The sequence below is a fragment of the Scyliorhinus torazame genome, chromosome 21 (genome assembly GCF_047496885.1).
Source record: "Scyliorhinus torazame isolate Kashiwa2021f chromosome 21, sScyTor2.1, whole genome shotgun sequence".
Lineage (NCBI taxonomy): Eukaryota > Metazoa > Chordata > Chondrichthyes > Carcharhiniformes > Scyliorhinidae > Scyliorhinus > Scyliorhinus torazame.
Genome location: NC_092727.1, coordinates 48,658,570 through 48,672,204, shown reverse-complemented (window position 1 = coordinate 48,672,204; position 13,635 = coordinate 48,658,570). Strand labels below are relative to the sequence as shown.

The 13,635-nt window shown below is 44.2% G+C and overlaps 1 protein-coding gene across 7 annotated transcripts in view; it reads left to right on the top strand.

Moving 5' to 3' along the window:
- cdon (cell adhesion associated, oncogene regulated) overlaps positions 1–13,635 on the top strand; it is a 287,217-nt gene that overhangs the window by 238,150 nt on the left and 35,432 nt on the right. For all 7 annotated transcript variants that reach the window (XM_072486781.1, XM_072486779.1, XM_072486777.1 and 4 more), the window contains 2 exons: positions 1,028–1,209; positions 9,090–9,195. In XM_072486781.1, coding sequence (XP_072342882.1) covers positions 1,028–1,209; positions 9,090–9,195 — 288 coding nt within the window. The remainder of the gene's footprint in view (positions 1–1,027; positions 1,210–9,089; positions 9,196–13,635) is intronic.

Sequence of the window (13,635 nt, the reverse complement as noted above, 5' to 3'; positions counted from 1 at the left end):
TTCGATTCCCCGCTGGGTTACTGTCTGTGCGGAGTCTGCACATTCTCCCCTTGTCTGCTTGGGTTTCCTCCAGGTGCTCCGGTTTCCTCCCACGGTCCAAAGACGTGCAGATTAGGTGGATTGGCCATGATAAATTGCCCTTAGTGACCAAAAAGGTTAGATGGGGTTATTGGTTTACGGGGATAGGGTGGAAGTGAGGGCTTAAGTGGGTCGGTGCACACTCGATGGGCCGAATGGCCTCCTTCTGCACTGTATGTTCTATGTGGGCATTGCTGGCAAGGCTGACATTGATTACTATCCCTCATTGCCCTAAGAAGGTGGCCGCAGACTTCTTTGAATTACTAAAGTCCAACTTGTAGCTGCTAGGCCACTTCAGGGGGTAATAATTTCTTAAAGGACAGTTTGGGGGATTCTATGAAAATCCTACAGCTTTGCGGTTGTTTCTACTGATATCAACTTTTTATTTACAGATTTTATTTCAACTGAATTCAAATTCTGAAACTATCCTGGGTGAACCTATATTTTCTGGATTAGTCGTCCAGGTCGCTAGATTACTAGTCTAGTATCATAACCACTAGACTACTGGAGCCTATGACAATATGACACATTTACATCACTGGTCTCACGTTTTACATAATGTCCAACAGAGAATGGCCAAGCAATTCTGTGGGCCATTGCTCAGCTCTGTAAGGAGGACCCGTGTCTGCATGGGTTTCACCCCCACAACCCAAAGATGTGCTGGTTAGGTGGATTATCCATGCTAAATTGCCCCTTAATTGGAAAAAACAAATTGGGTACTCTAAAATTTATTTTAAAAAAGCTCTGTAAGGAGGTCTCCAACTGAGTAGCATTGGTTTTCCTGTCATCTACCAATTGTTGCTCTTCAATGCAGAATCATCACAACCACTAAGAGACTCCTCCGCCTGTTAGCAAACAGCTCCACTCATCATTGGAATACTCTTTGATGTAAATTATTCTGTGCTGTGTCAATTACCACTACGTTTTCCTGGTTATTTTTGTGCCCCAGGTGCTGCATACAAATTTCGTGTGATTGCCATCAATGCATATGGTGAAAGCCCCAGAAGCGCAGCCTCACGACCATATCAAGTGGCAGGATTTAGCAGCCCATTTTCGGCACGTCCAATCGCAGGTCCTCACATTGCTTATACAGAGGCTATCACTGACACCCAGATCATGCTGAAATGGACGGTAAGTATTGTGCTCTCGTTGGAGGTTTTCAATCTCCTAGCTCAGTTGTTAACTTTCATTTTACCTCCTCACTTTATAATAAGTTGACATATGTCACAAATGTAGGATCTCAATTTAGGTCCATGTCCTGTCTCACTACAATAAAAGCAGAGTGCTTTCTAATGTGAGAAATTATTAATTTGTAGCTACCTTATACAGAAAACCTGGAAGCAAACTAAAGTAATACAGGGAACAGACAGGGAAATGGGATTAGTGTAGATAGCTCCAATTAGAGTAAATGAAGTACTTTTGCCTTTTATTTGTTGGCTGTAGCATTCCTCACATGCTTCCGAAGGTAAGGAAAACTCTTTGGAGGAGCATGTAAGAATCAATAGCTAAAGTCCTTTTTATTAAAGAAAAAGTTCCATGCATTAGAACATTTTGTCTAGATATCAAGGCAAGTGAAAGCACTTCATCTTGGCCACAGAGCAATGATTCACTAATGAGACTGTTCTGGAACATAGGTGTTAAACTCATCTAGAGTAACGTTTTTTTAAAAAGGATTTTCAAAAGCGTAACTACTGGCTTGAATGAGGGTAGAAAGCTCATTAAATTAAACGTCATAGTTGAATTCTTTGCTTCATGTTTTTAGCGAAATTGTAAACATATTAAAAATAGCATGTCGACAGTCTTTGTTAGGAATACTGAACATGGAAAACATATTTACACTGTGACTGCATTGGGAACTGGAGAACGCCTTTCCCATTGTCTCCTGTATATTAGATTCCAAGCTCTTGGAGGCCAGTGTGGAGGATGCGACGACAGCTCGTTCAGTAAATGTATCTAAATGAAAATTTCCTGCTCAGCTGGCAATACAGGGTTTTGAGCTATTTAACAGTGGAGAGAAGAAAAAGTGTATAGAATATTCTATAAATGCAAAGATTTGATGTGTCATTTATCTTATGGGGCATTTGCCATATATGGGATCTTTAAGCAAGGGGATTACTAGAATGTTTATCCTGAGAATTTTTTAGCAGCAGAGCCTGCCTTTTACTCTTGAATTTCTCCTTCTGAAGCTTGGACCTAATGTCAACCCATTTTTTAAAGTTACTGTCAAGCCTTATTCTTTTAAACAAAGGTGAAAATGGGCGCTGTTCTAAATGCATGATTGACCAGTTGCTTAAAAAGTCTGAATTTTTGATGTGAGGGAAAATCAGATTTTTTAAAAATCTAAAATTTCACTCAGTAAAAACTGTACAGGCGAAATCAAAACATCAACTTCTCCACATTTTAGCGGTTTTAAATTTGGCAGAGTTTGCTGATTGAGCACCGCTAAAAGCGGATGAGGGTGAAGGATGGAGTCCCTTATCAATCATAGAAACTTGGTTGCACTTCATTCATCCAACTAACTCATTAAATCCAAGAATGTGCTCAATTACAATCAGTAATTTCCTGGCAGCAGGCAGGAGCTAGACCAGAGAAGTCTGAGCCCTCTGTCTGATAGAACCTTCATTTGCTGTAAAAGAGCCTGTCTTATTCTGAGCGGATTGATAAGATCACTCCAGATTGGAGGGAGGCATGCAAGGCTTTGGAAAATATTTTCATTCTTGTGTCATGTTTCCCTCCTGGATTAGGTTGATAGATTGACAGCAAGGCTCTGAAATTGGTTATTACTTTAATTGTGCACTAATTATCACAAAGGTTCTGCAGTATATTAACCCTGGGAGGACTGGAAACAGTTCATATGTTAAAAGCAAGTTACAGCAGGCAAATTAGATCTTTGATACTCAATTAATAGGCACACAGTAAGTAACCCTTCACTTGCCACAAACCGTCACCATGTGCAGCTGCACATTCTGCCTTTCAGTGACTACTAACTGTAGATGTTAATTTAACAGAGTTTGGCTACTTAGTTTATGAATGGGCAGAACTGGTAAGTAGAGGTGATTGTGGAAGTCACCAGTAAGGAAACCTGAGCCTGCAGCCCCTAATTTTCCAGAGTGGAGATTTTGTCATGCTGTCTAATTGCAGCATTCTTGTATTGAACAGGATAAAAGTTGTTCCTTATTCAGCAGGGTAGGGGTTACATACTGTGTACCTGTTTATTCAGCAGAATAAGGGTCACTTTTTTGAGAATTTCATTGTTTACTAATTCCAGGTTTACATGTTCTGGATATTTTTGTGAAGACTGTGGACAGATTAACCAATTTTGGCAAGAACTTCTATTTGGGCCACTGGTGTAAATCTTGCCTCTATTTAAGGCACAGGTTTAAAAATATTTCTTGTAACAACACAATGCTGTAACATGTCAGAACTCTGGTGAGTGATCCCAATGAACACCCAGGGGGTCACCATTGATCAAAAATGAATTGGACAAGTCACATTAATACTGTGGCTACCAGGGCAGGTCACAGGCTAGGAATCGTATGGTGAGTAACTCACCACCTGTTTCCCCCAAAGCCTGTCCACCATCTCCAAGGCACAAGTCAGGAGTGTAATGGAATACTCTCTATTTGATTGGATAAGTGCAGCTCCAACAACGCTCAATTGGCTCGACTGCATCCAGGGCAAAGCAGCCTGCTTGATTGCTACCCCTTCCACAAGCATTGAATCCCCTTCACCACTGATTAACAGTGACAGCCATGTGTGCCATCTATAAGATTTACTGCAGTAACTGACCAAGGTTTCTTAGACAGTACCTCCAAAACCCACGACCACTACCATCTAGAAGGGCAAGAGCAGCAGATACCTGGGAACACCACCATCTGGAGGTCCGTCCGTCCCCGTCCCCCCAAAAGTCACTCACCACCTTGACTTGGAAATATATCGCCATTCCTTTACTCTCGCTTGGGCAACATCCTGGAACTCCCTCCCTAACAGCACAGTGGGGTACACCTCAAGGACTGCAGCGGTTCAAGAAGGCAACTCACCACCACCTTCTGAAGGACAACTATGGATGGGTAATAAATGCTGGCCTAACCAGCGACACCCACACCCTGTAAATGAATAAAAACAGTAGGGCAGTAGCCTGATCCCATGCACTGCTGAGCTGTGTATTTCAGATGCATAATTGTGTAAAGGTGACAAGTAATGTCTAATCTTCCAAAAGGAGATTATGGTCAACAGAAAGAGCATCAGTCCCAGTTCACTTTTTAGTTTCATGAGAGTTGATTGACATGAGGTTTAAGAATAGATCCGAAAGAGAATAAAGTTTGCTCTTTTTTTTTTTTCATTTTTCTCCTCTTTCTATTCCTTCTGTGCCGTGTATTGTTCCTTAGACAAGATAACAGATCAGGGAGGTTATGTTGGAACTGTATAAAACACTAATTTGGCCATGGCTGGAGTGCTACATATAGTTCTGGTCACCGCATTAAAGGCAGATGTAATTGAATGAGAAATTTGAGGATGTTCCTGGAACTAGAAAATTTTAGTAATAAGGAAAGATTGGAAAGGATGGAACAGATGAAACTTGAGGAGAAATTTACTTGAGGTGTGCGCAGGGCTCAGATACAGTGGATAGGCCTGTTACCCTTAATAGTGTGGTCAGTAGCCAGCGACGTAGGTTAAAGTAATCGGTAGAAGGCGAATTGAGAACTCTTTTCATCCAGTGGGTAGTGGGGGTCTGGAACTCATTGCTTGACAGGTGGCAGAGGCAGAAACTCTCATCGCATTTGAAATTTATTTGGATATTCACTTGAAGGGTCATAATCTATAAGGTTTGTGGACCAAGAGCTGGATTGTGACATACGTTTGGAATGCTCTCTTTCTGCCGGCGCTGATGTAATGAGCCATACATTTCTGTTTCTATAATTTCATTAGTGCTATGTTTTTGCTGTTACGATTTTTGATAAATGTTGATGCTCATTAAAGTGAGGATGCTAAACACTCCTTCTGAGTTGTCTGCCTGAAGGCAGACTGCCATGACCTCCACCACTGGTAGGGCAAGGAGGCAGGTCCCAAATCCACCCCAACCAGAATAGGGATCGAACCCTGTGCTGTTGGAACCAATCTAATCCACACTGGCCATCCAGCCAACTAGCCCTCCAAGGAGTCTTGGGTTGCACTATTACAGGTAATTTGTGGGCTGGTTTAGCACAGTGGGTTAAGCAGCTGGCTTGTAATGCAGGACAATGCCAGTAGCGCGGTTCAATTCCCGTACCGGCCTCCCCGAATAGGCGCCGGAATGTGGTGACTAGGGGCTTTTCACAGTAACTTCATTGAAACCTACTTGTGACAATAAGCTATTATTATTATTATTATTATTATTATTATTGTAGCCTGGAGCTATGGGTAGTGATGGTAGAGGCCCCAATGTTCTTTCCATCAGATGACTGAAAGAAAGAACAAAGAAGATCACTCTCAGAAAGAACAAAGAAAAGTACAGCACATGAACAGGCCCTTCGGCCCTCCAAGCCTGTGCCGATCCTTCCAACATATGTCAGTTGGAAGGACTTACAATTTTTACTCCGTTTGACCCCGTTATCAACATTGCTTCCTTGGTCATCAAGTCCTGAAGTAACGCTTGAACCCAGAGATTCTGGCTCGGAGGCAGGGATCCTACCCACTGTGCCACAAAATCTCATGTTAAACAGTAAGGCATCTAGTTCAGGCAGTACATGTCAGAGTCAGGTCTGATGCAAAAATTGAAAGCAACATAAAACCTGCCTAACGTTTAACAACCTGCCTTAGCCTCCGAAGCATCATACTGCAGTGGGTTTCCTCCCACAAGTCCCGAAAGACGTGCTTGTTAGGTGACGTGGACATTCTGAATTCTCCCTCGGTGTACCTGAACAGGCGCCAGAATGTGGCGGCTAGAGGATTTTCACAGTAACTTCATTGCACTGTTAATGTAAGCCTACTTGTGACAATAATAACGATGATTATTATTGCCTCATGCCAATTCTTCTGAGACTTTTTTTAGTTCAGGAGTTACATTTATGTTGCTTGTTCAAAACACTTTGCTGGTTTTCTGCTAATCACGTTGGGGCATGGCATGCTCTTTTTTACAGATGTGGAAATTGCTTTTCTGAGTTTCTAAAGAGCGGGGAATTGGTGATAAAAAGGGCAGTAATGATGAGACTGTAGAAGCAAAGGGCACAAATTGAAAATCCTGCTGGAGGTCCTTCAGGAACTTAAAAGGGCCCCTTGTGACTTGCTAGACAATTTACACAATGCTTTTGCCGATATGTCTCTCCCTCCTTCTACTCGGTGTAAACAATACTCCTTAAACATACAAGCCTCAAAATGAACAAATTATTAGTCTTCCTCCTTCAACCCACACCCAAAGTTTGATGGAATTCTTCAATAGCTGTTGTAGGTAGACAGCAATCTTGATTACAGAGTAATTTAACTTCCAGACATACAACACATTGCTTATCACCATGACTTAAAAATGCTGGAGTGCACAGTTCGTTCAAGAAGAAATTATGGAGAAGGAAATGACAGTGAAAATGCTGTGTAGATATATCATTGGGCATGCTCCTCAGCAGCTCCTATTTGTCTGTAGTTCCTATTTGTCTGTAGTTCCTTTATCATTGGTTTTGTGCTGAACTAGTACTGACAGCTCTTTATAGGTAGGATTTGTGTGTCATGCAGGCCATTGCCCATGGCAAATTCAGTATGTTTATTTTGGGATTGTTACCAGCTCCGCAGGCCAGCACAACTAACAGGTTGACCTATATAACAGTTGTGATTGCTGTTAACTATGAAGTATCTTGAGGATAAGATAGATTTTATAAATACAAATTTGTTCATATTTTGGTTGCCTGCTGTCTGGGTTTTTTTTCTTTCATGAGATGTTTGGCCATCCCTAGTTGCCCTTGTGGGTGCATTTAAGAGTCAACCACATTGCTGTGGATCTGTCACTTGTAAGCCAGACCAGATAAGGACAGCATTAGAACTAGGTGGGTTTTTACAACAATCAACAATGGTTTCACGGTCATCGTTAGGCTTTTAATTCCAGATTTTTACTGGATTCAAATTTTGCCTGTGATGGATTCGAACCTAAGCTCCCATATCACCCTGAGTACTAATCCAGAGACAATACCACTATGCCACTACCTCCCCTGACCCAAGCAGTACTCCAGACAGATCTGCTTGCTGTTAATACCAGGACCTTGAATGCTAAGAGCTGATTTTATGAAATTGAGTTGCAGATGTGGGATTTTTCCATCAGGCACATCAGTAATTAAGACATAGACTCGTGGATGGAAAATCATTTGAAACCTGCACCTGAATTCCCATTATGCAATTCTGAAGGGTAAAACTCCATGCTACACATTTGTTAAATTGGCACTTGGGAATTCCTTTGCGCTTCCAATTCAAATTTTTTAGCTGTCACTGTTAAATATAAGGGGCGGGATTCTCTCAGCCCGGGGCCGGGCCGGAGAATACCCACTACCGGCGAGAATCGCGCCACGCCCCGACGCCGGCATGCGGGATGGGCCGAGCGCCCGTCGTGAAAAGCCAGAGTCCCACCGCCGCTGTCCACACCTCTCAGGCGGTGGGAACTCGGCGATGAAGGGTCAGTGGGGGGGGGGGGGCTCTGATGTGGCCTGCCTTGCAATCAGGGCCCATCGATCAGCGGACTGGCCTCTCTGGCTGGGGGCCTCCTCTCTTCCGCGCAGGCCCCTGTAGCCCTGTGCTATGTTGCATCGGGGCCGGCACGTTGGCGCCAGTGCCACTGCACATGCGCTGATCCGGCAGCGTTTCCGACAGCGTCAACACTTAGCCTCAGGATCACAGAATCACGCTCAAGGACTCTCAATAATAAAATGTGCAATACCCGCATTAAGCATCTAGATATACCTGACTTGAATTTTGGATAACGTTTGGTAAATAATTTTTCCAAGGCAGAATGTGTTAGGACATCAGTAAATGTGCCATCATTTATTTTATTAATTAACAGTCTGAACAATTTGGGGAACATGCATTATTTCCCTCATACTTTATTGCACCTGACCTAAAGCTGGGGCTCAGGCTAGTAGTTACTGCTGTGGAACTAAAATGGAGTGCTTGAATCTTGATAGGCGTGAAGGGGCTGCACGGTGACGCAGTGGTTCGCGCTGGTGCGTACGGCGCTGAGGACCCTGGTTCGATCCCGGCCCCGGGTCACTGTCTGTGTGGAGTTTGCACATTCTCCCTGTGTCTGCGTGGGTTTCACCCCCACAACCAAAAGATGTGCAGGTTGGGTGGATTGGCCATGCAAAATTGCCTTTAATTGGAAAAAAAATAATTGGGTACTATAAAATTTTTTTAAAAGATAGGCCTAAATCCCAGTTTCTGAGTTTCATTTGGTGGAATTGTTTGTCCATCTGCTACAGAGAGGGAATACCAGGCAAGAAAAGATCTTCAGGTAAACTTCCTGAGACGAGAAGAGATTGCTTGGAGGATGCCATCGCTCGCAGATATGTCAAGAGTTTTACCAGTCTACCCATTGTAGCATAAGGGCACCATTGATGAAACCACCCTGATTGTAAAAGAGCGAGGAAATCTTTGTGAAAATCATCTTTGAAGTAAAATTAGCATTTGTTGGAATTCATGGTGGTTCTGCTGGTTTGAATGCCCTTATTTCTGGCACCTGGCTTTGAAATCAGCATAGTCTGTCGAAAATCTTCTCTCTAAAAGTCTCTCGACTAGCTCATGAATGAATGTGAAGCAACATTGACCAACACGGGTATGAATTTGCAGCACAAAAGTTTGCCTAACTTGGAACTCTGCTTGCAGTCACACTAAGAGGCCATGAGCTGGCTGGAAATGAAACCCTTTGTGGAGGCAGATTTAATGCATGCTGTATGCAGCCTTGGAAGGCTGATGAGGCTGTGTGTGAAAAGCTTCTGTTTATGATGAACTGCAACTCGGCTGATTTACTAATATTTCCACTGATCTGATTATCTTTACAGTATATTCCATCCAGTAACAACAACACTCCCATCCAGGGATTTTATATCTATTACCGACCAACCGACAGTGACAATGACAGTGACTACAAGCAAGATATAGTGGAAGGTACGCAAACAAATAGCACTGTTGTCTGGTAATTAACCATGGTTAAAATAAATACAGACTCCTCTCCCTAGCTGGAGAGGTAAATGTCCTCTTTACCCAGTTGTCTCTACAGAAGAAATGCGGCTCCAAAATCCTGTTTTAGGGAATCACCTATTAGCAAGGGCTGTCACCATTTCTTTTAAATTAGGAAACTAAGAACAAGAAAGAAAGTTGAATGACTCATTCTGCCACATAAGGACATATTCTAATCTATGTGTAACTACATTAACTAGTACGAGGTCTTACAACACCAGGTTAAAGTCCAACAGGTTTGTTTCGATGTCACTAGCTTTCGGAGCGCTGCTCCTTCCTCAGGTGAGGAAGGAGCAGCGCTCCGAAAGCTAGTGACATCGAAACAAACCTGTTGGACTTTAACCTGGTGTTGTAAGACCTCGTACTGTGCTCACCCCAGTCCAACGCCGGCATCTCCACATCATACATTAACTAGAGGTGAGTGGCAGAGGGGGAAGTCCTATGACAACGGGTAGTCCCTCCGGATGACCATTACACAAAACCGCTTTAGTGATCTATAATTGAATGATGTTAGATGTACAGTACATCTGTCCAAATATTGGCGGTACATGGCAAACAATGGAACAAAGCTATGAGGGGTATTTCCTATAATTTGTGGCATGACCATGTTGGCATTCAGAACACTGGCACATGTCTGATATTATTAATGTGATGGTATTTTAAAGCATTTCATTGTTTTCTTCTGACGGGTCTGTTGGTTGTGCTATACTGTGACAAGTCCCACAGTCATTTCCCTTTTTTGCCACCTTACTGGATAATTTCAGAATCTTATACGAGGATGGAACATAGCTCAACCACGATCCCCTCTCATAGTCTTCTGCTGCCAATCGCTGTCAACCTATCCTATGGAAAATGGCCACTTGAGAAAAATCCAAAAGCATGCCTTCAGTAAAGGCAGAGCAAAAATCAAGCAAAGCGTTTCTGGGGCTATTGGGCAACTGTTAATCATCTATGTTTAGAAGTAACAGTTATCAGGCAAAGACTGATTTAATTCCTAATTTCTTTGTTCCGTAGAATTGGTTTGTGTGATAAAATAAGACAGCTACACAGTCGCAAAAATAAATTAGACCGTGCAGAGCAAAGTCAATAGTGTAAGTACAGGCAAGACTGTCAGAGCAGTGAGATGTAGACCTTCATTCCCTGTTGTCATAGCAACCCTTCAGGTGGAATTTCCTGTCAAGGACATTATTAATCACTTAATTAAATTCTTACCAGCAACTCCCCACTACTACCACTTAACCGCCATGATACAGGCCAGGAAAAACAAAATAATTTGATCAGACTGCAGTGCCTGGACTATGTGCTGACCCGGTGCCGAGAGTGACTGCAGCCAGGAGACGACAGGAATTCAGTCAGTTATTTTCACTTTTCCTTTGGGGATCTATCTCTGATAACGAGGCAAGAAGCTTTGTTTATTATGTTATTCTGCTGGATTTTCCTCATTATAACTCTGTCCAGACACTAAGCAGTGAACAGATTTCTGGGCCTTTTTGATAACAGAATTATGATTTACAGTATCCCAAGATATTTTTTCCCCCTCTTGCCGGTGGGGGATGAGGAATGTAGTAAAAGGACCGTAATCTGCAAAAGTGAAGCCAAAACATTGCAGTAAGGACCTAAGATTTTAGAAAGCAAAATACTATGAAGCCATATTTTGAGAGATTTCAACCTCATAATCTTTCTCCAGAAGCACACGTAACTGTCTCTTGAACTTATTTTACACTTTCCACTTAACATGCTCACAGGTTACTGATATCAGAGCTTATTTTTGTAAAATATTTTATTAAGGCATTTGTGATTTTATAACAGTAACAGTAAACCATATACAAACAACTATAAACATAGTGCAAAGACCCTCTACCTACCTCACAGGTGCAACCTTCCTTGAACAATAATGTAGACTAACCCCCCCCCTGCTGACAGTTAAGTGTCTAAAAAGAAGTCAACAAACGGCTGCATCTCCGGAAGAACCCTAGCATTGACCCTCTTAGGGCGAACTTGATTTTCTCAAGATTTGAGAAAGCCAGCCATGTCATTGACCCAGGTCTCTGATTTCGGGGGCATCAAGTCCCTCCATGCAAACAGTATCCGTCTCCGGGCTACCAAGGAGGCAACGGCCAAGACATCAGCCTCTCTTGCCCCCTGGACTCCCAGGTCCTCCGACACTCCGAAAATCACCACCTCTGGACTCGGTGCCACCCTTGTTTTTAACACCATGCACATGACATCTGCAAACCCTTGCCAGAATCCCCTAAGCTTCGAACATGTCCAAAACATGTGGGCATGGTTCACTGGCCCTCCCGCACACCTTGCACACCCGTCTTCTATCCCAATAAACTTGCTTATCCAAGGCCACCGTCATGTGTGCCTGGTGAACGACCTTAAATTGTATCAGGCTGAGCCTGCCTGGCGCATGATGTGGACGTGTTGACCCTGCTTAACCCATCCACCCAGAGACCTGCCTCCATCTCTCCCCTAACTCCGCCTCCCATTTGTGCTTTAGCCCCTCTGTCTGCATTTCCTCTGACTCCATGAGGTCTTTATAGATATCTGAGACCTTCCCCTCTCCCACCCATACTCTAGAAATTGCCCTATCTTGTATCCCCTGTGTCGGTAGGAGCGGGAAGGTTGGAACCTGCCTTCGCAAGAAGTCCCGAATCTGCAGATACCTAAACCCATTCCCTCCCATCAGCTCAAACTTCTCTTCTAACTCCCTCAAACGGGGAAGCTCCCATCTATAAACAAATCTCCCATCCTCCCAATCCCTGCTCTCTGCCATTCCCGCAACCCTCGATCAAGTCTCCCTGGGGCAAACCGATGGTTGCTACAGATTGGAGCCCAAACCAATGCTGCCTCCGCTCTTACATATTTCCTCCACTGCCCCCAGACTCTCAGGGCCACCACTACTACCGGGCTTGTGGCGTACCGGGCTGGCGAGAATGGCAGAGGTGCCGTGATCGATGCCCTTAAACTCGTGTCCTTACAAGATGCTGTCTCTACTTCTGCAATTACTACTGGGTGGCTAATATAGCCATGATTAGGAAGTGGGTAGTGGGGGAGAGGTCGGCATGGGAGCGGATGGAGGCGGCGTCATGTAAAGACACCAGTCTGGGAGCATTGGTAACGGCACCTCTGACATTCTCGCTGGCCCGATACTCCACAAGTCCGGTGGTAGTGGCTGCTCTGAGGATCTGGGGCAATGGAGGAGATATAAGAGAGTGGAGGGAGCATCGATTTGGACCCCGATTTATAACAACCACAGGTTTGTACTGGGTAGGCTAGATGGCAGGTTCCGGAGGGGGCAGGAATCAGAAGTATGGGGGATCTATTTATAGATGGGAACTTTCTCAGCTTGAAAGCTTTAGAGGATAAATTTAAATTGCCACCAGGGAATGGTTTTAGGTATTTGCAGGTACGAGACTTCCTAAGAAAGCAGGTGCTGGTCTTTCCGCTGCTGCTGCCACAGGGGATACAGGATAGAGTAGTTTCCAGTACCTGGGTGGGGGAGGGGAAGGTATCGGATATTTACCAGGAGCTTTCGGAGGCGGAGGAAACTCTGGTGGAGGGGCTTAAGGGCAAGTGGGAGGACGAGCTAGGTGGAGAGATAGAGGCAGGCCTATGGACGGATGCCCTAAGCAGGGTTAATACCTCCTCATCGTGCGCCAGGCTTAGCCTGATGCAATTTAAGGTAGTCCACCGGGCACACATGACAGCGGCTAGGATGAGCAAGTTTTTCAGGTAGAGGATAGGTGTGCGCAGGAAGCCCAGCAAATCATGTCCATGTGTTTTGGGCATGCCCAAAGCTTAGAAGGTTTTGGCAGGGTTTTGCTAAGGCAATGTCCACGGTGCTATAAACACGGTGGTGCCGAGTCCGGAGGTAGCGATCTTTGGAGTGTCAGATAATCTAGGAGTTCAGGGGGCGAAAGGGGCCGACGTTCTGGCCTTTGCCTCCCTGGTAGCCCGGAGACGGATCTTATTAATGTGGAGGGACTAGAAGCCCCCCTGTGTAGAGACCTGCGTTAGTGACATGCTGGGTTTCTCAGTCTCGAGAAAATAAAGTTTGCCTTAAGAGGGTCAATGTTCGGGTTCTCCTGGACATGGCAGCCGTTAGTCGACTTTCTCGGGGTAAATTAAAATGTCAGCAGATGCAGTATTCCTAGGGGTGGGTGGGGGGGGGGGGGGGGGGGGGGTGGATTGTTGTTGTTTGGTTGAGGTGTGTAAAGATTGGGTTGAGGGGGGGAATGTTCATTTTGCCATGTGGATATTATTGTTTTTGTTAATGTTATGAAAATTTTCAAATACCTCAATAATTCTTTTTTAAAAAAGAGGCTGTCTCTACTCGCTCCCACACCGACCCTTTTCCACTAC